The sequence below is a fragment of the Triticum aestivum genome, chromosome 7D (assembly GCF_018294505.1).
Source record: "Triticum aestivum cultivar Chinese Spring chromosome 7D, IWGSC CS RefSeq v2.1, whole genome shotgun sequence".
Taxonomy (NCBI): domain Eukaryota; kingdom Viridiplantae; phylum Streptophyta; class Magnoliopsida; order Poales; family Poaceae; genus Triticum; species Triticum aestivum.
In genome coordinates this window covers 381,849,938-381,876,175 of record NC_057814.1, presented here as the reverse complement: position 1 = coordinate 381,876,175, position 26,238 = coordinate 381,849,938, and the positions used below count along the sequence as shown (strand labels likewise).

At 45.2% G+C, this 26,238-nt stretch overlaps 1 protein-coding gene across 1 annotated transcript; it reads right to left on the bottom strand.

The window, feature by feature from the left end:
• Positions 1 to 339: 339 nt before the first annotated feature.
• On the bottom strand, positions 340 to 1,261 carry LOC123166119 (nucleolin). Its single transcript, XM_044583886.1, has one exon. It carries the CDS (start codon positions 1,140 to 1,142, stop codon positions 510 to 512), a length of 633 nt encoding a protein of 210 aa, XP_044439821.1. The 5' UTR covers positions 1,143 to 1,261; the 3' UTR covers positions 340 to 509.
• Between the last annotated feature and the right edge of the window lie 24,977 nt (positions 1,262 to 26,238).

Sequence of the window (26,238 nt, the reverse complement as noted above, 5' to 3'; positions counted from 1 at the left end):
CGTTCCAAAATAGATGACCCAACTTTGTACTAAAGTTAGTACAAAGTTGGGTCATCTATTTTGGAACAGAGGGAGTACGACTGTATGTTATGTTTTTTTCACTGCTTATGAGTGAGACACTTGATTTCCCTTGCGCTGAAGGACTGCTAGCTGAAACTGAATTTGCTACCAGCTGACTCGGCAAGTTAATTATCAACATTGTATACATCTTATTCTAGGGTACAAAGTTCATTATAAACGTAGGTTTATTTGTATATTATGATGGGAAAGAACACAATCGATTTTAAAATCTTTTCAAAGACTTCTATCAGGAAATATCAATAGCAATTGCACAAGTTATTATGTTCATCACAGAGATAGCAATGCAAGTTCATAATCTCCATTACAGATAATCTCATTGGATTCACTTGCTGGATTCTTTGCTTGTGATCATGAGATCAAACACACATGTAGCCAGGTTGGGATACTTCTTTGCTTGTGATGATATGAGATCAAACGTACATTTAGGATCAAAAGAAGAACCACCTGCTCTTGGCCTTGTTCTTCTTGCTCATTATCTCCTTCCTCTTCTTCTCCTCCTTCAGTTCCAGACTCTCTTCCTCATCCTCCTCGCTACTGGCGCTGCTCTTTTCTTCTTCTTCCTTGTCCTCGGCGTTGCTGCTCTTGTCTTCTTCTTCCTTGTGGTCGGCGTTGCTAGCACCACTGCCGGCAGTGGCGACGTCGAGCCGCGCGGCGTCCATCGCCCAGCGCATCACCTTCTCCACCTCGTCCTCCTCGTCCGATTCCCCTTCCAGATCCTCCAGCCGCACCCTCGTCTCCTTCTCCGGGCAAACCGCCGCGCCTTTCAGCGCCGCGAACCGTACCTCCATCTCGTCCATCCCGCCGGCTGCAGGGGCGGGGGCAGCACCGGGCCGCTTCGGCGCCGCCGGGCGGGACCTGAGCGCGTCGAGGCGGCGGGCGAGGTCGTCGTCCAGTGGACCGGGCCCCTCGTCGAGAGCAAGAGGGTTTGAGGCGGCGGAGGACGACGACGAGACGAGGTGGGAGTTGGCCTGGAGCTTGAGCAGCACGGCGTCTTGCGCCGCCCGGAGCAGCGCTTCCACCTCCGCATCGTCGCCCACCGGCTTCCGGCCGCCGCCGCTCATCGTGGTGGATTTCGCGTGGAAATATTCCCTTCCTCGCCTTCTACAGTCCACTGGGTTCTGCCTTCTGCTTTGGTGACTAGGGCGAACGGTCCATGTAAAGCCCAGTCCGTCCCAATCTAGCCCACCCATTAGAGATCAATTTCTTCTAAGAAACAGTACTCCCTCCGTGTTCTGAACGCTCTTATATTAGTATACAGAGGAAGTAATTATTTAGGTCCAATTATGTCACATCTAGATGTGATGTGAGATAATACCTCACATCTAAGATGACTTTATTATCTGTTTGTGGCCCCATTCATTTGTTTTTTGTATTTTTGAAACAGTATATACACAAGAAAACTGTCATGACTTCATTATCTGTTTGTGGCCCATTCATTTGGTTTTTTTGCATTTTTGAAACTGTATATACACAAGAAAGCTATCATGATTCACGTACAGCTACACGCTAAAAAAAAGTTTGGCCGTGTGTTAAGGCATGTCTTTCTCTAAGTAGTTTTGGTGATTGATGACAACGCCTTTGCAGACTAATCGTGTGCGTTGAGTATTTCAGAGATTCATCCTTTGGCACGAGACGATGCCTTCCCCTTGGAGTTTTATGCGAAGACGGTGTAGCTCTTTCGTTTCAATTTTGGTGGACTTGTTTCGTAGGAGTCACCGTACTATCAAGAGGGGGTCCGCACTGGGTAGGCTAGGGTGGAATCAACACGTACACATCCCCTTTGCACCCACTGAGCCTTCCCGCTTCGATGGAGGGTCCCTCGTTGCTTCCTGTGTGAAATCTGGTCCCAGCGGTAGTACCGCAGAACCTAGCGGTAGTACCGCTCAAGAGCCACAAGCGGCAGTACCGCTCCACAGCGGTAGTACCGCCTGGGGCTCTCAGCCGTAGGACCGCTGCTGTTCTGAGCTCCTACCACCTCGACTCGAGGGTGTCGCCTCTCGTGTCGGGTTTTGCGGCACTGGCAGCAGCAGTAGAGGCGGTAGTACCGCTCCTAAGTGGTAGTACCGCCCCTACCACCGCTGCTAGTACCACCTTGGGTCCAGATCCTGCTCCGCCTCTGGCCTTCCTCAGTCTGCACGGCAGTACCGCGCTCTGTGCGGGGCTGAATGGGGGTAACGGTTGGATTGTTTCCCCCCTTATAAAAGGTCTTCTTCTCCAAGTTGACACATCTCTTATCCCCCAAGCTCCATTGTTGCTCCAAAGCTCATTTTCGCCCGATCTCTCTCCCTGGCCAATCAAACTTGTTGATTCTTTGGGGATTGGTTGAGAAGGTCCGGATCTACACTTCCACCAAGAGAAATTTGATTCCCCCCACTAATCCCTTGCGGATCTTGTGACTCTTGGGTGTTTGAGCACCCTAGACGGTTGAGGTCACCTCGGAGCCATATTCCATTGTGGTGAAGCTCCGTGGTACCGTTGGGAGCCTTCAATTAAGTTGTGGAGATAGCCCCAGCCTTGTTTGTAATGGTTCGGTCGCCGCCTTCAAAGGCACCAATAGTGGAATCACAGAATCTCGCATTGTGTGAGGGCGTGAGGAGAATACGGTGGCCCTAGTGGCTTCTTGGGGAGCATTGTGCCTCCACACCGCTCCAACGGAGACGTACTTCCCCTCAAAGGGAAGGAACTTTGGTAACACATCCTCGTCTCCACCGGCTCCGCTATTGGTTATCTCTCACCTTTACTTGTGCAAGCTCATATTGTGTTGTATTCCTTCCTTGCTTGTGTGCTTGTTGTTGTTGCATCATATAGGTTGCTCACCTAGTTTCATATCTAGACAACCTACTTTGATGAAAAGTTTAAATAGGTAAAGAAAAGCTAAAAATTGTTAGTTGCCTATTCACCCCCCCCCTCTAGTCAACTATATCGATCCTTTCAATTGGTATCAGAAACCCGTCTCTTTATTAAGGACTTTGCCGTCCGAAGAGTATGGTTGACACCGTAGACGGTGAGGAGGAGCACCCCAATGTGATTCCGTCCTCGTCTACGGCCGATGGGGGAACCTCGGTCTCATGTGAGGAGTTCAATGTGGCTTTGGACACATTGAAAACCTCCATGACGGTCGAGGTCAAAGGCATGCTTAAGAACTTTCTTGATGGTCTTAAATTATCCACCGCACCGTTGGAAGTGGTCGATCCCACTAACAAGGTGACGGATGCTAACTCCGACAAGGGGGAAGCTACTAGTGACAAAGTTCCTTTATCTAGTGGTAGAAATGGTAGTGGCATCTTTGCCCATGTGGAACCTCCTCTTACTTATGGAGGAACGATTCCCTCCACTCATTTAAATCATGCCGGTTCTCCTCCTAAGATTGTGAAAAATGAGGATTTTGACGCTTGGGTCTATCGCTTTAAACGTCATTTAAATCATGTTAACACTAATCTTTGGAGAATCATTGAGCAAGGTTTCTATCCGCATGACCCAAGCAACTTCACCCCTAGAGAAGCCGCGGATCATCAACTCAACGAGAATGCTCTCTTCATCATCCAAGATGCAATTCCATCCGAAGATATTGCACATCTTCGACCCTTCACCGTGGCCAAGGAAGCATGGCACCATGTTGTTTCCCTTTACAAGGGAAGCGCAAGCATTCAACGCTCCAACTATGAAGTGGTGCAAGATGAAGCCGATGAGTTTGCAATGAATGAAGATGAAGAACCTCGTGAGCTTTACCGGAGATTAACCACTCTCGGGTCTCACTCCGAGATCATGGGAGCAAGGATACAGATGACAATTGGATCAAGCGCAAGTTCCTCAAGGCCATGATGCCTTACCACAAGGCCATGTCCTCCGTCATCCGTCAAAGGCCGGACTTCCACACCTTGTCCTCAAGTGAAGTGTTGGATGAGTTTGTGGCAATGAGGATCTTGGACAAGACCGCCGACAATGCGGTGTTGCATTCTCAAAGAGCAAAGAAGCCCAACCTTGCCTTGAAGGCCAAGGTTAGTGTGGAAGAAGAGGATGAAGAGGAAGAAGAGGAGAGCAACCCCGAAGATACAAAATATGCTTATCATGAGCACATGGCTCTCGCTTCAAGGCAATTTTGGAGCAAGAAGAACACAAGGCCCAACTTCAACAAGAACAACTCAAGTGGCGCGAAGGGCAAGCAACGTGTGAGGACTTGCTATAATTGTGGCAATGTGAGCCATTTTGTTGCGGAGTGCCCATATGAGAAGAGGGAAGACAATGGTGGCAAGCTCATCCGAAAAGACAAGGCCAAGTCCTTCCCCAACAAGAGCAACTTCACCAAGAAGACTCCTCCCAAGGGGTTGGTGGCACAAGAAGAGTACAATGAGGATGATGATGATGAAGAAGATGGTGAGTCGGTTGCCATGGCCTCCGTTGCCATTGCGACAACTCCACGGGTGTCCCTCTTCGACTCACCCAATGAGAACATCACCGCCAAGTGCCTCATGGCTAAAGGCACCAACAAGGTAACCCCCAACATCAAAACTACCATCATTACTAATCCTTCTTTGACGGATTGCATTGATGAAAGTGAGGGGTCTAATGAGGAGGAAAATGAATTTGAGTCTTTTATGAGTAAGCTCAAGGGTAAATCCAAGAAGCACTTTGTTGCTCTCTTGGAACAACTTGGTGAAGCCAATGAAATGATCGAGGCTCACGAAGAAACCATCTCTAAGATGGAGGGGCATAGTCGTGACTATGCCGATGAGATATTGGATCTCTCTAAGGCGCTTGAGGAAGAGCGCGGTCATCGTTTGGCTCTTGAGGAGTCACACAACGATGACCATGCTAAATTAAGAAAGATCTTGATCATGCTCTTGTTGTATCTCGTGTGCTAAATTCCGAGAAGGCCAAACTTGGGGTTGATCTTGCTAGACTCAAGGAGGAGTTTGATATACTTGACAAGGCTCACAAGGCCTTGAAGGGTACTCATGCTAGCCTTGAAGAGTCTCATGATCAACTGCAAGTGAAGCTAACCAAGGAGAAAGCCACTTTTCCTCATATGGTTTTAATTGATAATGCAAATGCTACTAACCCATGTTGTGAGCATGTGTATCTTGTGGAGGAGAATGCAAAGTTGAAGGAGCAACTTGAGAAAGGCCTTGTGTCTTGCATACAAGGTGAGAAGAACCTCAACGACCTTTTGAGCAATCAAAAGGAAGTTGTGGCCAAGGAGGGAATTGGGTTCGCACCCAAGTCCAAGAACAAGAAGAAGAATGACAAGGCCAAACGACCTCCTCCTCTCAAGCAAACTTTTGTGAAGGAGGGAGAGGGTGCTTCTAAGTAGAAGAAGAACAATGTGAAGGATGGTGGTGTCAAGAAGGGCAATGCCACCCCTTCCAACAAAGCCACGACTTTAACCCTTCTTATGTGTTATGCCGTGCTAGTGATGGGCATGTTTATGCTAAATTTGTTGGTTCTCCTTATGAGTACATTGAATGGTCTATTTGGGTTCCTAAGACCCTTGTTACTAACATCAAAGGACCCATTACAAAATGGGTACCTAAAACCAAGCATTGATCTCTTGTAGGTGTTTGCTTCCGGTGGGGGATCATGGTTGCTCGATAGAGGAGCCACACATCATATTACCAGAAGCAAGGAGTTGGTGGTGGACGTACACAAGATTCCATCTATGCCCACCAATGTCGAGTGGGGTGATGCCTCGTCTTCTAAGGTATTGGGACTTGGCAAGGTTGTCATTTCTCATGATCTCACGATCGAGAAGGTCATGCTTGTTGAGTCCCTTGCATACAGTTTACTTTCCGTTCGTGAACTTGCACTCATGGGCTTTGCCACTTTCTTCGATATTGATATCGTGGCCCTCTTGTGGAGCAAGACTCTTAAAGTAGCCTTTGTTGGGCATGTCTAGAACGGTCTTTATGTGATTAACTTTTCGGAGCGACCCACTAAGACCGCGACATGCCTAATGGCTAAAGTTGACGTGGGATGGCTTTGGCATCGCCGTTTAGCCCATGTCAATATGAGATCTTTGCAAAGTCTCCTCAAGGGGGACCATGTCCGTGGACTAACAAATGTTAGTTTTGCCAAAGATCATTCTTGCAGTGCTTGTATTGAAGGAAAGTTACATGAGAAGGCTCACCCTCCCACGACTATCATTTACTCAAAGAGGCCTTTGGAGCTCCTTCACTTGGATCTCTTTGGGCCTCCATACTTTGATAGTCTTGGGGGTAGAAAGTATTGCTTAGTGATTGTGGATGATTATTCAAGATACACTTGGGTGTACTTCTTCAAGAGGAAGAGTGAGACCCAACAAACCATCATTGACTTTGAAAATGAAGCTCAACGCCAACACAATGCAAAGATCTTGACAATAAGAAGTGAAAACGGCACCGAGTTCAAAAACTACACCTTGGATGAGTTTCTTAGTGATGAGGGGATCAAGCATCATATTCCGCACCTTAAACCCCCCCAACAAAATGGTGTAGCGGAGAGGAAGAATCGGACGTTGATGGATGCGACAAGGACCATGATGGCGGAGTTCAAGTCTCCATACAACTTTTGGGCCGAAGCCATCAACACCGCGTGTCATGCATCCAATCGGCTCTATCTCTGCAAAGGCTTGAACAAGACTCCATATGAGATACTCACCGGTAACAAGCCCAACCTCAAGTACTTCCGGGTGTTCGGGTGTAAGTGTTTCATTCTCAAGAAATGTGTTCATTTGTATAAATTCGAGGCTAGAGCTTATGAGGGCATATTTGTTGGTTATGCTACAAAATCTCATGCTGAGCAAAGTGGTACTTGTGATGTAGGTGATGAAATTCCTCCCCAAGCCATAAGAACAATGGGTGTTGGTTTTATCCTACCCATTGAGGAACCCCTTGTGGCCGAAGGAGAAGGACAATGTTCCACTCAAGTGGAACCATCACCAACCCAAGACCCACACACTTCCGAAGAACAAAGTGAAGGCCCTCAACCTCATGAACAAGATCAAGGGCAAGATCAACCTCAAGATGGTGTTGAATCACCAAGTGATGCCTAGGGTCAAGTTCTCTCCTCCGAGCAAGTTCAAGATCAAGAGCAACCTCAAGATCAAGAACAAGCTCATGACGACGCTCAAGATGATCAAGTTACCGCTCCTCAACTCACACCTGAGGAGGAATTGGAGCGTCGTGCCACCAAGATTGCATCCAAGCTCACTACCAAGGGTCATCTCATGACGAATGTGCTTGGAAGCATCCAAAAGGGGGTAAGCACTCGTAGAAAATTAGCAAACTATTGTGAACATCACGCGTTTGTCTCTTGTGTTGAACCCCAAAAGGTCTATGAGGCGCTGAAGGATCCGGATTGGCTTAATGCCATGCATGAAGAACTCAACAACTTCGAGCACAACAAGGTGTGGAGATTGGTGCCAAGGCCGACGGGGAATCATAATGTCATTGGAACCAAGTGGATATTCGAGAACAAGCAAGATGCTCATGGGATTATCGTTCGCAAAAAGGCTCAATTGGTAGCACAAGGCTACTCCCAAGTCGAGGGTATCGACTACGGTGAAACCTTTGCTCCCGTTGCTCGCCTTGAATCCATTCGTTTGTTGATTGCTTATGCCTCTCATCATAACTTTAAGTTGCAACAAATGGATGTGAAGAGTGCCTTTCTTAATGGTCCTATTAGTGAGTTGGTGTATGTCAAACAACCACCCGGGTTCGAGGATCCCTATTTCCCCGATCATGTGTACCAACTCGATAAGGCACTCTACGGCCTTAAACAAGCCCCACGTGCGTGGTATGACCACCTTATCGAGTTGTTGCAAGATCGGGGGTTTTGAAATTGGGAAAATCAACCCCACTCTTTTTACTAAGAAGGTCAAAGGGGAGTTGTTTGTGTGCCAACTATATGTTGATGATATTATCTTTGGTTCCCCTAACAAAGCTTTCAATGAGGAATTTGCCGCTCTCATGACCTCAAAGTTCAAGGTGTCCTCGATGGGAGAGTTGAAGTTCTTTCTCGGATTCGAAGTCAAGCAAAGAAGAGAAGGAACCTTCATCAACCAAGTCAAATACACTCAAGACATGCTCAAGAGATTCAAGCTAAGTGATGTCAAGCCGGCTTCCACTCCAATGCCCGTCAAATGCCAACTTGACATAGATCCCAATGGTAAAGCGGTGGATCAAAAGGTATATCGTTCCATGATTGGCTCCTTGCTTTACCTTTGTGCATCTAGACCGGATATCATGTTGAGTGTGGGAATTTGTGCACGGTTTAAAGCCGCGCCTAAGGAAAGCCACTTTGTGGCGGTCAAGCGGATCTTTCGATATTTGGCTCATACCCCAAACTTTGGCTTATGGTACCCAAGAGGAGCAAACTTCAAGCTTGTAGGCTATTCGGACTCTGATTGGGCGGGAGACAAAGTGGATAGGAAGTCCATGTCCGGAGGGTGCTAATTTCTTGGTTGCTCTTTGGTGAGTTGGTCTTCTAAGAAGCAAAGTTGTGTGTCTCTCTCGTCCACCAATGCGGAGTATGTGGCCGCCGGTAGTTGTTGTGCACAACTTCTATGGATGAGGCAAACTTTAAAGGATTACAGTGTCATTTGTGACAAAGTGCCTCTTTGGTGTGACAATGAAAGTGCCATCAATATTTCTCTCAACCTGGTGCAACACTTCAAGAAGAAGCTTATTGAGATTCGGTATCATTTCATCCGGGATCACATTAGGCGAGGGGAGATCGAGCTCAACTATGTCAACACCCATGATAACCTTGCAGATATCTTCACGAAGCCCTTGGATGAAGCAAGATTTCGCGAGTTATGGCATGAGCTAAATATCATTGATTCGAGCAATGTGGCTTGAACCTTTGCACATCCCTCCATACTTATCGTGATGTCTTGTTTAGGTGTAGGCATGGACATGGGAGTGTTGTTCTCTCAATGAACTCTCCCTCCACCCATTATGCAAAAATTGATCAAGTATTTCACATTAGCCATTTTTATGGTACTTGTGCTTCAAAGATGAGTTTTGGTCATGGGACCAAGGTTAAAATCTTCGCGGCGCCATACCACTTGACTCAAACATAGGTGGCCTCGGCCACCGCCCTCTCTTGAATAGGTGTGTGCTCCGTGTCCTCTCGCTGGTGTTTTTTGTTGCTTTGTGGTTGCTCTCTCGTCTTGCCATTTTTCTTTTCGAGCTAAGCCTTTTTTAGTGTCTAGTCTTTGAGTCTTGGCTGGGCGGTACTACCGCTGGGGGTGCGCAGTACTACCGCTTGTGATGACAAGCAGTACTACCACCCACCCGAGCGGTACTACCGTTGCGAGGCGGGACTAGGGGGTTATGTCGGGGCAGGGGGAGGTTTCTTCTCCCCCATACCCATTCGCACAACCCACTTGCTCCCCTCGTCTCTCCATCACCGACTCGCCGCGGGAGGGCTCCGGTGGGCCGCCGTCTCCGGACCGTCCCTCTCCATTCCGTTCGGTGGAATCGATCCTGTCACACCCTCGATTCAATCGTACACTAATCATACACGCAAATGTGTACGATCAAGATCAAGGACTCACGAGAAGATATCACAACACAACTCTAGACACAAATTGAAATAATACAAGCTTTATATTACAAGCCAGGGGCCTCGAGGGCTCGAATACATAAGCTCGAAAACACAAGAGTCAGCGGAAGCAACAATATCTGAGTACAGACATCAGTTAGACAAGTTTGCCTTAAGAAGGCCAGCACAAAAGCATCTACGATCGAAAAGGCAAGGCCTCCTACCTGGGAGCCTCCTAACTACTCCTGGTCGTCAGCGATCTCCACGTAGTAGCAGGCATCGGCGGTGGCATCTGGCTCCTGGGCTCCGACATCTGGTTGCATCAACCGAAAAGAAGAAGAAAGGGGGAGCAAAGCAACCGTGAGTACTCATCCAAATTACTCGCAAGCAAGGATCTACACTACATATGCATCGGTATCAATGAAAAGGGTTGTATCTATGGACTGGACTGCAGAATGCCAGAAGAGAAGGGGAAAGCCTAGCCTATCGAAGACTAGCATCTTCTGGAAACCACCATCTTGCAGCAACATGAGGGAGTAGAGTAGCATAAAGTAAAGTAGTAGAAGTGTTATCAACCTCGGCCAGAGATCCTTTCTCGACTCCCTGCGAGAAAGCAATCCCAGAGCCATACTATCCATTTCTCATCACAATCCAATTCTCATCACAAGTATCCAGTTCTAGTTGTATCGATCGGGATACAACTCCAAGTGTCCGTTACCGTAGGACAGGCTATCGATAGATGTTTTCTTCCCTGCAGGGGTGCACCAACTTACCCACCACGCTCGATTAACTCCGGCCGGACACACTTTCCTGGGTCATGCTCGGCCTCGGCCAAACAATACGCCGCAACCCGACCTAGGCTTAATAGAGAGGTCAGCACGCCGGACTAAACCTATGCCCCCAGGGGTCATGGGCCATCGCCCCGGGAACTCCTGCATGTTGCGAGGGCGGCCGGTGAGCAGACCTAGCTACCTCCTTCAAAAAGGCAGGTGCTTACGCAGTCCAACCCGGCGCGCGCCGCTCAATCGCTGACGTCTATTAAGCTTCGGCTGATGCATACGACGCAGAACGACCATACTATGCCCATGTGATGGTTAGTGCTATCAGGCCAGAGGCCCCTCGGATCAAATATCCAAATCATAGTGGATTAGGAGCACGCGGTAACAAGTAGAGACTCACGAAAGAGGTGACCCCGTTGCCCCGTCTCGAGGACTTGCGGCAAGGGCTAGGAATGCCCGGCCACGCCTCGTAATTATCTCGCGGGCACCCTCCAGGTCAACCCGACTCCACATCACTCGCAATTAAGCTCGCGCGGGTACCCCTCAGGGCCGACCCGTCTTTAGTAACATGGTTCAGTGTAAAGTCATAGTAACCATAGTAACTGTGTGTCTAACACCAAGGGGAAAACCTGAGGAATCACCCTTGACGGATTCCACTCGATGTAATCATCAAGGTGAACGTAAGAGGAACCACCCTCGAAGTTCACACTTGAGGGGTTGCACGACAGACTCGTATCGGAAGTGGTTAAGGCGGAATCACCCTCGATGACCACGACCGAATAGCTACACTACAGGGTAACATCAGAAGTGCTGATGAGGTCTCACCACCGGCACTCGATAGTAACCCAGTAGTGTCGAGCAACTAAGAGGAAAGTGATGTGCGGTGTCGGGGCCTGGTCTTCGATCCCGTTGATCGGGTCTTCGATGATGAAGCAGGGGCAACAAGGACAAGGTGGGGGTCACTGATGGATCACTAACCAACCTGTACTAAGCAGTTTAGGATAAGCAGGTAGGTAACAATAAGCAGGTTACAAAAGCAGGCTATGCATCAGAATATGAGCAAACAATAACAATAGCAAAATCTAATGCAAGCATGAGAGAATGGAATGGGCGATATCGGGATGATCAAAGGGGGGGCTTGCCTGGTTGCTCTGACAAGAAGGAGGGGTCGTCGTCGATGTAGTCGATCACAGCGGCATCGGCAGCCGCCACGGGGTCTACCAAAGAGAAGAGGGGGGGAGAAACAGTAAATACATAGCAAGCAAGAGCGTAACAGGACAACAGGCAGAACTAGACGTGTTCTAACGCGGTGCTACACAATACCGGCGAAGGGGGAAAACATCCGGGAATGTCTTCCTGAAGTTTGGCATTTTCGGACAGATGAAACAAAGGGGAAAATGTTGCATGTTTGCTATGCTAGGGGCATGTGACAGATGAATGGACCGCGTATTCGGATTCGTCTCGTTGTTCTGAGCAACTTTCATGTATAAAACCTTTTCATCCGAGTTACAGATTATTTTATATGATTTTTCAAATATTTGAACATTTTCTGGAATCATTTTAATTATTTAAATCGACAGAAAAGGACAATATGACATCATCATGGCATCATTACTGCATCAGCGGTCAACAGACTAGCTGACCAGTCATCGGGGCCCACGGGGACCCACTGGCAGTGACTGGGCGATGCCCAGTCAGCCGTTGACTGGGTCAACAAGGCTAGCCAGGCCACTGGGCAGTGACCTAAGGGGGTGGCCCCGGTCGGCCACGTCGGCACCGGCGCCGGTGGAGCCCCGGCGAGCGCTCCCGCGGCGGAGATGCGCTGGATCTCGAGGGAATCCGGCTCCGGGCGGCCGTTCGGGGCGCGGCCGGTTGTTTTTGAACGGCCACTTCGCCGCGGGTCCGATGGTGGCGACAGAACGGGCGGAGGGGGCCGACAAAGACGCCGGCGACGAGCCGTGGCGGCAGCCGCATACGGACCAGGCGGAGGCGCGGCTACGGGGTGTTTGCGAGCGCGTTTAGTATGTGGGCGGGACCTGCAGCGCACCCCGAGCACGCTAGGGCGGTCGGGAGGGGCAGGAGCGGCTTGGGAGCGCGGGGCGGGCAGTAACGGCGGCAACCAGAGTGCGGCAAAGGTGGCAGGGGTTCGTCCTTCAGACAAAACAAGGCGGGAGCGGGTCAGGGGCGAGCTAGGGGTGGCGCTCGGCGCTAGGGGCACTCTGGAGCGCGCCCACCGCACGCGCTGGAGCTGGAGAGCTCGAGCGATGGCCGGAGCACGAGGGCGGGGCCGGCTAGCTAGAGAGCACGTGAGGACACGGGGAGAGAGGGGAGTCTGTAGGGTGCTCACCGGGCCCTACAGGTGTGCGCACGCGGGCTCGGGGAGGGCTCGGTGGAGAGAATTGATACGTCTCCAACGTATCTATAAATTTTGATTGCTTCATGCTATATTATATTCTGTTTTGGATGATTATTGGGCTTTACTAAGCACTTTTATATGATTTTTGGGACTAACCTATTGACCCAGAGCCCAGTGCCAGTTCCTGTTTTTTCCCTTGTTTCGGTGTTTCGCAGAAAAGGAATATCAAACGGAATGAAACTTTCGGAAAAGTTATTTTTGGAAAGAAAGCAATCCGGGAGACTTGGAGTGCACGTCAGGGGATTAACGAGGAAGGCACAAGGCAGGGGGCGCGCCCACCCCCCTGGGCGCGCCCCCCACCCTCGTGGGCCCCTCGTGGCTCCCCTTACCGACTTCTTTCCCCTATATATCTTCATATACCCTAAAACCATCGGGGAACAGAATAGATCTGGAGTTCCGCCGCCGCAAGCCTCTGTAGCCACCAAAAACCAATCGAGACCCTGTTCCGGCACCCTGTCGGAGGGGGGATCCCTCACCGGTGGCCATCTTCATCACCCCGGCGCTCTCCATGACGAGGAGGGAGTAGTTCACCCTCGGGGCTGAGGGTATGTACCAGTAGCTGTGTGTTTGATCTCTCTATCTCTCGTGTTCTTGATTCGGCATGATCTTGATGTATTGCGAGCTTTGCTATTATTGTTGGATCTTATGATGTTTCTCCCCCTCAACTCTCTTGTAATGGATTGAGTTTTCCCTTTGAAGTTATCTTATCGGATTGAGTCTTTAAGGATTTGAGAACACTTGATGTATGTCTTGCATGTGCTTATCTGTGGTGATAATGGGATATGCACGTGATCCACTTGATGTATGTTTTGGTGATCAACTTGCGAGTTCCGTGACCTCGTGAACTTATGCATAGGGGTTGGCACACGTTTTCGTCTTGACTCTCCGGTAGAAACTTTGGGGCACTCTTTGAAGTTCTTTGTGGGTTGAATAGATGAATCTGAGATTGTGTGATGCATATCGTATAATCATACCCACGGATACTTGAGGTGACATTGGAGTATCTAGGTGACATTAGGGTTTTGGTTGATTTGTGTCTTAAGGTGTTATTCTAGTATGAACTCTAGGATAGATCGAACGGAAAGAATAGCTTCGTGTTATTTTACTACGGACTCTTGAATAGATCGATCAGAAAGAATAACTTTGAGGTGGTTTCGTACCCTACCATAATCTCTTCGTTTCTTCTCCGCTATTAGTGACTTTGGAGTGACTCTTTGTTGCATGTTGAGGGATAGTTATATGATCCAATTATGTTATTATTGTTGAGAGAACTTGCACTAGTGAAAGTATGAACCCTAGGCCTTGTTTCCTAGCATTGCAGTACCGTTTACGCTCACTTTTATCTTTAGTTACCTTGCTGTTTTTATATTTTCAGATTACAAAAACCTATATCTACCATCCATATTGCACTTGTATCACCATCTCTTCGCCGAACTAGTGCACCTATACAATTTACCATTGTATTGGGTGTGTTGGGACACAAGAGACTCTTTGTTATTTGGTTGCAGGGTTGTTTGAGAGAGACCATCTTCATCGTACGCCTCCCACGGATTGATAAACCTTAGGTCATCCACTTGAGGGAAATTTGCTACTGTCCTACAAACCTCTGCACTTGGAGGCCCAACAATGTCTACAAGAAGAAGGTTGCGTAGTAGACATCAAGCTAATTTCTGGCGCCGTTGCCGGGGAGGCAAGGTAAGCGACACTCACACCCCGTCAACTAAGCTAATTTCTGGCGCTGTTGCCGGGGAGGTTAGTGCTTGAAGGTATATCTTTAGATCTTGCAATCGAATCCTTTTGTTTGTTGTTTTATCACTAGTTTAGTTTATAAAAGAAAACTACAAAAAAATGGAATTGAGTCTACCTCATACGCTTCATCTTTTTAATATCTTTCGTGAGTATGATGGAAAAGAAAATTGTGCCAAAGTGTTAGAAGAAGAATGCATTAAAATGTTTGGCACTAAATCTTTGAATGATGAGCATGATTGCAATGTTGTTAGTATGAACTCTTTGAATATCCATAGTACTAATGATGATTGCACTAGTTATGATGAAAATGTCTCCTATAAACATGTCAATTTTTGTGGAGTGCATTGGGTTTGCAAGTACACACCAAATAGGGAAGATGGATATTGCAAGAGGAATAAGCATTTAGAAACTAAATTGTTGCAAGAAAGGCTAGATGTTTGTGCTGAAAATTTAAATTTTGTTGGCCATACTTGTGAACTTTGCAATGAACGGGGTCATTTAACTATCCGATGCAAATTGTTTCATGATCTAATCGTGTCCAAAAATTGTGATGACTTGTTTTCCCTTGCACATTATAATGAACTTAGTTTGCTTATGGGCTATGAAGAAATGAAACGTACAACTAACTATCTCCCAGAATTTGCCCGTTATAAACTTCTTAATTTTGATCTAGAGGAAATTTATATGTATTGTGCAGTGAATTGCATTGAAAATCCTTATATTGCCAATTACATAAAGAAAAGAAAGCAAATAGAAGATGAAGAGAACACTAATGAAAGGGAAGAGACTTCCCAATATCCTCCTATTATTTCTTATGATGAATCAGGTAACAAGGAGGAGCTTTCTATTCAACCAATCTCATCAATAAGGAGCTCAAAAAAGAGGGATAAACCCGCACATGATGTGAAGAAGAAAAAGAAAAAATGGAGAAGCAAAGGTAAAAATGTATCCCTCTCAAATAATGTTGCTCCTATTATTGTTGTGCCTCATGAAAATGAAGATGATGCACTTGATGATGATCTCGTTATGCCTATTGCTTGTTGTGATGATTATGATTGGGAAGATAATGATACTTCTTATGATCTTAAAAATCTTTTTGGCACTTGCTTGGAATACGACAATTGCTATACTATTGTGCTATCCATACTATTAATGATGAGAGTGATTATGCTTATGATATGAAAAGGCCCAAGCTTGGGGATGCTATGTTTGATGAAGATGATGTTTTTGAGAATATATTTGCTGCAATTAATGTTTGTCCCAAGCTTGGGGATGCTACGTTTAATGAAGATGATATTTTTAGCCTCCCAAGTTTTGATATGAAAAGTTGTTATGATGATAGCATGCCTTCTACCTATGATGATTATATTGATGAAAGTGGGTTTGGAAGAGTGTCAACTTTAGGAAGTAAGGATCCCACTATTTTGGACGATGTTGAATCATATAATATTTATGAAAGTGGATTTGGATAGGTCATGACTTTATTTAGTGATGAGTCCACTATCTTGGAAGAGGTTTCAATCGATTATGATGAGAACAAAGTTGCTACTTATGATGAATATTGTGATGAAAATTATGCTATAAAAAGTAGTGATGATTATATTTATAAAACTTGTCATGATTATGATTACCCCTTTTCTGATCATTACTCTTTTAATGTGGAAACAATTTATAGGATTCAAGTCTCTTATGATACTCCCACTATTCCGAATGAGAAGAATTTTGCTTATGTGGAGAGTAGTAAAATTTCTATGCAAGTAGACCATGAAAAGAATGCTTTAGGTGCTGGTTATATTGTTGAATTCATTCATGATGCTACTGAAAATTATTATGAGGGAGGAATATATGCTTGTAGGAATTGCAATAATATCAAGTTTCCTCTCTATGTGCTTAAAGTTTTGAAGTTATGCTTGTTTTGCCTTCCTATGCTAGTTGATTATTGTTCCCATAAGTTGTTTGCTCACAAAATCCCTATGCATAGGAAGTGGGTTAGACTTAAATGTTCTAGTCATATTCTTCATGATGCTCTCTTTATGTTTCAGTTCTTATCTTTTATGTGAGCATCATTGAAATCATCATGCCTAGCTAGGGGCGTTAAACATTAGCGCTTGTTGGGAGGCAACCCAATTTTATTTTAGTTTCCTGCTTTTTGGTTCTGTTTAGGAAGAAATAATCCATCTAGCTTCTGTTTATATGTGGTTTTGTGTTTTATTTAGTGTTTGTGCCAAGTAGAACCTTTGGGAAGACTTGGGTGGAAGTTAATGTGATCTTGCTGTAAAAAACAGAAACTTTGCGCTCACGAGTTTAGCTGTCATTTTTTTTACAGAAGAGTGATTTTAAGTTGATTATTTTTGCAGAAGATTAATAGACAAATTCCTCAGGTCCACCAATTTATTTCATAATTTTTGGAGTTCCAGAAGTATACGTTTGATACAGATTACTACAGACTGTTCTGTTTTTGACAGATTCTGTTTTCTATGTGTTGTTTGCTTATTTTGATAAATCTATGGCTAGTAAAATAGTTTATAAACCATAGATAAGTTGGAATACAGTAGGTTTAACACCAATATAAATAAATAATGAGTTCATTAAAGTACCTTGAAGTGGTGTTTTGTTTTCTTTCGCTAACGGAGCTTACGAGTTTTCTGTTAAGTTTTGTGTTGTGAAGTTTTCAAGTTTTGGGTAAAGATTCGATGGACTATGGAATAAGGAGTGGCAAGAGCCTAATCTTGGGGATGCCCAAGGCACCCCAAGGTAATATTCAAGGACAACCAAGAGCCTAAGCTTGGGGATGCCCCGGATGGCATCCCCTCTTTCGTCTTCGTTCACCGGTAACTTTACTTGGAGCTATATTTTTATTCACCACATGATATGTGTTTTGCTTGGAGTGTCATTTTATTTTCTTTAGCTTTGCTTGCTGTTTGAATAAATTACCAAGATCTCAAATTCTTAAATGATAGAGAGTCTTCACTTAGCTACATAATTATTTAACTACTCATTGATCTTCACTCATATCTTTTGGAGTAGTTTGTTGTTTGCTCTAGTGCTTCACTTATATCTTTAGAGCACGTTGGTAGTTTTATTTTGAAGAAATAGATGAACTCTCATGCTTCACTTATATTATTTTGAGAGTCTTAAACAGCATGGTAATTTGCTTAAATTGGGAAAATAATCCTAATAGGCTAGGTATTCAAGACTAGTAACAACTGTCTTATGAGTGTGATGAATACTAAGAGAAGTTTGATGCTTGATGATTGTTTTGAGATATGGAGGTAGTGATATTAAAGTTGTGCCAGTTGAGTAGTTGTGAATTTGAGAAATACTTGTGTTGAAGTTTGCAAGTCCCTTAGCATGCACGTATGGTAAACGTTATGTAACAAGTTTGAAACATGAGGTGTTCTTTGATTGTCCTCCTTATGAGTGGCGGTCGGGGACGAGCGATGGTCTTTTCCTACCAATCTATCCCCCTAGGAGCATGCGCGTAGTGCTTGGTTTTTGATGACTTGTAGATTTTTGCAATAAGTATGTGAGTTCTTTATGACTAATGTTGAGTCCATGGATTATACGCACTCTCACCTTTCCATCATTGCTAGCCTCTTCGGTACCATGCATTGCCCTTTCTCACATTGAGAGTTGGTGCAAACTTCGCCGGTGCATCCAAACCCCGTGATATGATACGCTCTTTCACACATAAACCTCCTTATATCTTCCTCAAAACAGCCACCATACCTACCTATTATGGCATTTCCATAGCCACTCCGAGATATATTGCCATGCAACTTTCCACCGTTCCGTTTATTATGACACGCTCCGTCATTGTCATATTGCTTTGCATGATCATGTAGTTGACATCGTATTTGTGGCAAAGCCACCGTTCATAATTTTTCATACATGTCATTCTTGGTTCATTGCATATCCCGGTACACCGCCGGAGGCATTCATATAGAGTCATACTTTGTTCTAGTATCGAGTTGTAATCGTTGAGTTGTAAATAAATAGAAGTGTGATGATCATCATTTTCTAGAGCATTGTCCCAAGTGAGGAAAAAAAGAAAAAAAAGAAAAAAAGAGAAAGGCCATAAAAAAAAGAAGGCCCAAAAAAATGAGAGAAAAAGAGAGAAGGGACAATGTTACTATTTTTTTACCACACTTGTGCTTCAAAGTAGCACCATAATCTTCATGATAGAGAGTCTCTTGTTTTGTCACTTTCATATACTAGTGGGAACTTTTCATTATAGAACTTGGCTTGTATATTCCAACAATGGGCTTCCTCAAATGCCCTAGGTCTTCGTGAGCAAGCAAGTTGGATGCACACCCACTTAGTTTCTTTTGTTGAGCTTTCATACATTTATAGCTCTAGTGCATTCGTTGCATGGCAATCCCTACTCCTTGCATTAACATCAATCGATGGGCATCTCCATAGCTCATTGATTAGCCGCGTTGATGTGAGACTTTCTCCTTTTTTGTCTTCTCCACATAACCCCCATCATTATATTCTATTCCACCCATTGTGCTATATCCATGGCTCACGCTCATGTATTGCGTGAAGGTTGAAAAAGTTTGAGATTACTAAAGTATGAAACAATTGCTTGGCTTGTCATCGGGGTTGTGCACGAAGAGAGCATTCTTGTGTGACGAAAATGGAGCATGACTAAACTATATGATTTTGTAGGGATGAACTTTCTTTGGCCATGTTATTTTGAGAGGACATAATTGCTTAGTTAGTATGCTTGAAGTATTATTACTTTTATGTCAATATTAAATTCTTATCTTGAATCTTTCGGATCTGAATATTCATACCACAATTAAGAGGGTTACTTTAAAAATTATGCCAAGTAGCATTCCACATCAAAAATTCTGTTTTTATCATTTACCTACTCGAGGACGAGCATGAATTAAGCTTGGGGATGCTTGATACGTCTCCAACATATCTATAATTTTTTATTGCTTCATGCTATATTATATTCTGTTTTGGATGATTATTGGGCTTTACTAAGCACTTTTATATGATTTTTGGGACTAACCTATTGACCCAGAGCCCAGTGCCAGTTCCTGTTTTTTCCCTTGTTTCAGTGTTTCGCAGAAAAGGAATATCAAACGGAGTCCAAACGGAATGAAACCTTCGGAAAAGTTATTTTTGGAAAAAAGCAATCCGGGAGACTTGGAGTGCACGTCAGGGGATTAACGAGGAAGGCACGAGGCAGGGGGGCGCCCACCCCCTGGGCGCGCCCTCCACCCTCGTGGGCCCCTCGTGGCTCCCCTTACCGACTTCTTTCGCCTATATATTCGCATATACCCTAAAACCTTTAGAGAACAGAATAGATCGGGAGTTCCGCCGCCGCAAGCCTCTGTAGCCACCAAAAACCAATCGGGACCCTGTTCCGGCACCCTACCGGAGGGGGGATCCCTCACCGGTGGCCATCTTCATCATCCCGACGCTCTCCATGACGAGGAGGGAGTAGTTCACCCTCGGGGCTGAGGGTATGTACCAGTAGCTATGTGTTTGATCTCTCTCTCTCTCTCTCTCTCTCTCTCTCTTTCTCTCTCTCTCGTGTTCTTGATTCGGCACGATCTTGATGTATCACGAGCTTTGCTATTATTGTTGGATCTTATGATGTTTCTCCCCCTCTACTCTCTTGTAGTGGATTGAGTTTTCCCTTTGAAGTTTTCTTATCGGATTGAGTCTTTAAGGATTTGAGAACACTTGATGTATGTCTTGCATGTGCTTATCTGTGGTGACAATGGGATATTCACGTGATCCAGTTGATGTATGTTTTGGTGATCAACTTGCGAGTTCCATGACCTCGTGAACTTATGCATAGGGGTTGGCACACGTTTTCGTCTTGACTCTCCGGTAGAAACTTTGTGGCACTCTTTGAATTTCTTTGTGGGTTGAATAGATGAATCTGAGATTGTGTGATGCATATCGTATAATCATACCCACGGATACTTGAGGTGACATTGGAGTATCTAGGTGACATTAGGGTTTTGGTTGATTTGTGTCTTAAGGTGCTATTCTAGTATGAACTCTAGGATAGATCGAATGGAAAGAATAGCTTCGTGTTATTTTACTACGGACTCTTGAATAGATCGATCAGAAAGAATAACTTTGAGGTGGTTTCGTACCCTACCATAATCTCTTTGTTTCTTCTCCGCTATTAGTGACTTTGGAGTGACTCTTTGTTGCATGTTGAGGGATAGTTATATGATCCAATTATGTTATTATTGTTGAGAGAACTTGCACTAGTGAAAGTATGAACCCTAGGCCTTGTTTCCTAGCATTGCAGTACCGTTTACGCTCACTTTTATCTTTAGTTACCTTGCTGTTTTTATATTTTCAGATTACAAAAACCTATATCTACCATCCATATTGCACTTGTATCACCATCTCTTCGCCGAACTAGTGCACCTATACAATTTACCATTGTATGGGGTGTGTTGGGGACACAAGAGACTCTTTGTTATTTGGTTGTAGGGTTGTTTGAGAGAGACCATCTTCATCCTATGCCTCCCACAGATTGATAAACCTTAGGTCATCCACTTGAGGGAAATTTGCTACTATCCTACAAACCTCTGCACTTGGAGGCCCAACAACGTCTACAAGAAGAAGGTTGCGTAGTAGCCATCAAGAATCGATGGCGGCGACGATGGAGGTCCGAGGTTGAAGAAGGGGTCGTCTGCGTCGATGCAGGCGCTCCAGACGGGGACGAGGCAGTTGGCGACGATGGAGCTGCTGGACAGGTCGGCAAGGCGAGGCGAGGCCGGTGGCTATGCGGGCGAGCAAGTGGAGGAGACGGCAGTGGCGGCCATGGCGGAGAGGAGAAGCAGAAGCGCGTTGGGAAGGGGGAAAAGATCTCGGCAGAAGCTAGGGCGTCGACGTTGGCGTCCTTATCCTCCCCGCGGCGCCTGTTGCGGCGTGGTCGGCGAGGTGGGTTCGGCGGCGACCAGCCCCTGTAGCGACCAGGTCGGTCGAACAGGGAAGACGGCCCGGGGGGAGTGGGATGGTTGGGCCGGCCTGTTAGTCCAAGGCCCAGTGGGGGGATACAGGGGAGTTTTTCTCTTTTATTTAAACAGCTTTGCTTTTCTGTTTTTTTTGTAATCAGAGATGGGTAAGAAAATATTGGGCATGCCATTTTCTTTGAAAAAATATGGGAAGTGCCCCTTTTATTCCCTGGTGATATTAGACAGTGCCACAAATATTTTGGAGACCAGAAGAATTCATTTGGTATTTTTCATAAATAGGATAGCATTTAAAAATGCTGAACTGGTGCTGTTATAATTGCTAATGCTCATCTTTGCACAAAAGTGATGTTGTGTTCCTTAACAAAGGAGTGTTATGGAATTTTTGACAAATGATGAACATTTTTCCAGCAACTTTTGAGCAACTTCAAACTTCACTTGAATTTGAATTGGCTGGAATTTCAAATGGGATATTGAACAAGGTGATTAAGCACTGTTTGGAAAAATGATTAGCTTAATCATAGGGGGTTAATGTAGCATGACACTGGGGGGGGGGTTACAAATCTCCTCCACTACAAGAAATCTTGTCCCGAGATTTAAGTGGAGAAGTAAAGAGTAACTTCGCGAGAACTGACCCTTATAGGGTTAATTATCTGGTGAACAATTTAGGGAATGAGGCGGAAATATCTCTCGAGTTGAAACTTAATAAAACATCGAGAGCAAAGTATGAAGGTACCATGAGAAGTTTTAACGGCATGCAATCGTCTGATGCCAAATCAGAAGGCCAAAGGGGTTCGGAGCAACGAAAGGAAATATTACGTCTGATACCAGACTAGATCATCCATAGGACGATGGCTCGAGAATTTCATACGAAGCCAATTGCAAAGGATACTTCAGAATAAAGGTTGTACAGGAGAGTCAGGTTTTGATCTTGTGGAACTGTGGGTTATGGGCCCACCCTGTGGGTTAAAAGCAGGAAGGGCGCTAGCATTTTACACGGTCAAGATAGCAAGGCAGGTCAGAGGATAGCCTGCCAATTATGTTGGCAACAATGTTGGTACCAAGGGCGAGGGACGAAGAGAACCATTTTCCTGCTCGTTAAGACGAGGCGGACCAATAGGCAAATTTCTCATCCGTCGGTGGCTACCGGAATGTCATCAGCAATGTAACAAGGTCTTACTGACAGAGTTTGTACACCGGGGTGTTTACATAAGCAGGGAATTATCACTGCTCAGGTATGTTAGTTTACAAGAAAGGTTAAGCAAAACAATGGAAAGGAAAGTGTGTTGGAACACAAGTATTAGGAGTATATCCTTCACAAGAACAAGCAGAGCAGGATAATCATGACAGGACTGCAAGTAGATAACCACTTCAGTAAAAGAGGTGAGGAAATTCATGACGTTACCCATACAACGGTGTTTGGATAGTTGATCAAGAAGATTTAGCATTGCGCTTCCAAGGTTCGTAATGATGTTCGGAGTACCACAATCATGCTTTGGGATAGCATTGACATGGTCATCAGGTAAAGGTCGGACCTTGGGAACACAAAGGATCCATCGGAATTCTTAGAACATATCATGCTATTTTATCAGGGAAAAGATGAGGAGGTGGCCGATGGGTTCAGTAGCAATCCATCGTCATGTCAAAAAGGATGTATTCCCGAAATTAATATGAACAAGTTTGTGTTAGGGGGGAGACAAGAATGTTGTCGATGCTGACACAAATCATCGAGAGGCAAGGATGGTATTTCTAGCCATGAATTCAATTGACATCTCTGAAGAAGCCAAAGTGTTGACAGTGATCACGACAAATTTTGTCGAGAGACTCTATGAAGATGCCATCGAGCAGAAAAGGAAGGATGAAGTGGAAAGTTATTGGAACCATGGGTACGACACAAACTTGAAAGCAAGCTTTCTGTTCAAGGCGAAATGGTATGGCGAGGAAGATCGACATAAGCTTAGCTCATCGTCGAAAATTCTGTTCCGGGAAGAAGGACCAGGTATCACAGTTAAAATTTAGCACAGTAATGATATAGCCGATCAGGCTAGGAATGACTTGAAGGATCATTAAACTCGTAAGCAATGAAAATTACTTAGAGTTATTGAATCAAAGTGCGGAATCGATTCACTTATCGGTGTTCTCGAGTGACTAATAACTCAGAACCTGGGGAAAATTGGAATCGATGAGAAGCAATACTAGAAAAAGACTCACAGGAAGCAACACAGATGTTTGATATTCTCGAGATACCAGAGGGTAATACTCGAAGGTAGAGTAGAATAGATGCTTGACAGCTGAAATGGTCTGCAGAAGACAAGTACTTTAACTTGTCCGAGAAATGGGATCAAAGGGCAACAATCATGGTCAGAACCACAGTTGTAAAGGAACAAACATAGATACCAGATGAACTTATATCAAGGGGATTATTATTATCACAAGAAGCTTCCATGATAAGTTCCACATCGGGTCCATGGGCATGAACACAAAGGTTCAAGGTTGACTCCCACTTCTTCAATACATAACCTTCCAGTCACTTCTCGCTTTCGATGAAGTTGTAGTGTTGAAATTATATCTGGTAAAACACCAGAAGAGTATGACTCGGGAAAACTCTCGAGTTTACACGGATTAGAGGAGGCATAGGTCCAACCCATCGGGGCATCTTAGGAACATATATCACCAACTTCAAAACTAGTTAACACCAGCTCGAAAGTAGAGCATGGTTGAAAATAAGGAGAGGAAACAATTTACCGAAGGCAATATGTATCAGGGGAAGAGCGCACGAGATTTTGAATATGAAGGACATTGCCGGATAATAATCCGACAAAGGATTCAGGGGTCCTCAATGGATCTGATGTGAGTATCAGTACTCAATCAGAAGAGGGAAAGAATTCAAAGGCATCAGATTATAGAAACGGCTGAATAATTCGACGTTCAAGTTGAAGGGAACTAGGTGGACAATAAATTACAACATGATTGGCCGAGATCCAACCCATGTCCAGAATGAGGTATGAGCATGAAGGTCAAATTTGAGGGTTCGACTAATGATTGCGAGCAATCGCAACATAATGAATCTCGGCGGAAGCCAGGGCGTCGACGCTGGCGTCCTTATCCTCCCCGTGCCGCCTGTAGCGGCGTGGTCGGCGGGGTGGGTTCGGCGGCGACCAGCCCGTGTAGCGACCAGGTCGGTTGAACAGGGAAGACGACCCAAGGGGAGTGGGATGGTTGGGCCGGCCTGTTAGTCCAAGGCCCAGTGGGGGATACAGGGGAGGTTTTCTCTTTTATTTAAACAGCTTTGCTTTTCTGTTTTTTTATAATCAGAGATGGGTAAGAAAATATTGGGCATGCCATTTTCTCTGGAAAAATATGGGAAGTGCCCCTTTTATTCCCTGGTGATATTAGACAGTGCCACAAATATTTTGGAGACCAGAAGAATTCATTTGGTATTTTTCATAGGATAGCATTTAAAAATGCTGAACTGGTGCTGTTATAATTGCTAATGCTCATCTTTGCACAAAAGTGATGTTGTGTTCCTTAACAAAGGAGTGTTATGGAATTTTTGACAAATGATGAACATTTTTCCAGCAACTTTTGAGCAACTTCAAACTTCACTTGAATTTGAATTGGCTGGAATTTCAAATGGGATATTGAACAAGGTGATTAAGCACTGTTTGGAAAAATGATTAGCTTAATCATAGGGGGTTACTATAGCATGACACTGGGGGTGTTACAGATCCCCACCCCGTCCTCTTGCCATGGATGTCGGTATTGCCCCCATTCCCTTTCTCTTTGTGCCTAGATTTCAGATCTAGTGTTTAGGGGCAATAGTTGATGCATCTCTCGATTTTTGGCTAAATCAAGGCTTGAGTAGGTTGGAGAAGGCGACTAGACTATTTGGATTGATACTTGGTAGGAGTATTTTTGAATTTGGCATCCCGGTAGTGCCGGATTTGACCACGGCAGTAGGGAACCGCCATTCCCCCGCCTCGAGCAGTACTACCGCCCCTTTGGAGCGGTACTACCGCTAGGGCGGTACTACCGCTTACTGATCGTGGTACTACCGCCGGATGCCCACTTCCATCATACTCCTGCCAATTTTCGATCCATGTTGTTTTGTTTGGTGGCTTATGCTTGTTCTTTCTTGTTATTCCTTGTGTCCGTGTGTCTAGTTCCGGGTGATGATCCTTCTGAGCAACATGTGCGTCGTGTCAACCCCGGGCGTTCAACTTCCAAGCGCTACCGCACCTCTGACACACCGGCTGCCTCATCAAGTGTTCCTCCTCCTCCTCAACCGAAGAAGAAGATTGCGACCAAGCCCAAGCCTAAGACCAAGTCTTTGACAGAGATGTCTGTAAAGGAGTTTTGGGAAAAGCGCCGGCGGAACCCATATACGGAAGATCAAGAACCCAATTCGGTCAACCGCCCCTTCTGGAACCGCTTTCAGTGGGCTGATACGTCTCCAACGTATCTATAATTTTTGATTGTTCCATGCTATATTATATTCTGTTTTGGATGTTAATGGGCTTTATTATACACTTCTATATTATTTTTGGGACTAACCTATTAATCGGAGGCCCAGCCCAAATTGCTGTTTTTTTGCCTATTTCAGTGTTTCGCAGAAAAATAATATCAAACGGAGTCCAAACGGAATGAAACCTTCGGGAACGTGATTTTCGCAACAAACGTGATCCAGAGGACTTGGAGTCCACGTCAAGAAATCAACCAGGAGAGCACGAGG

Bases quoted from the DNA above. Each gene is read 5' to 3' on its own strand.
- LOC123166119 (XM_044583886.1), bottom strand. From the start codon at position 1,142: ATGAGCGGCGGCGGCCGGAAGCCGGTGGGCGACGATGCGGAGGTGGAA.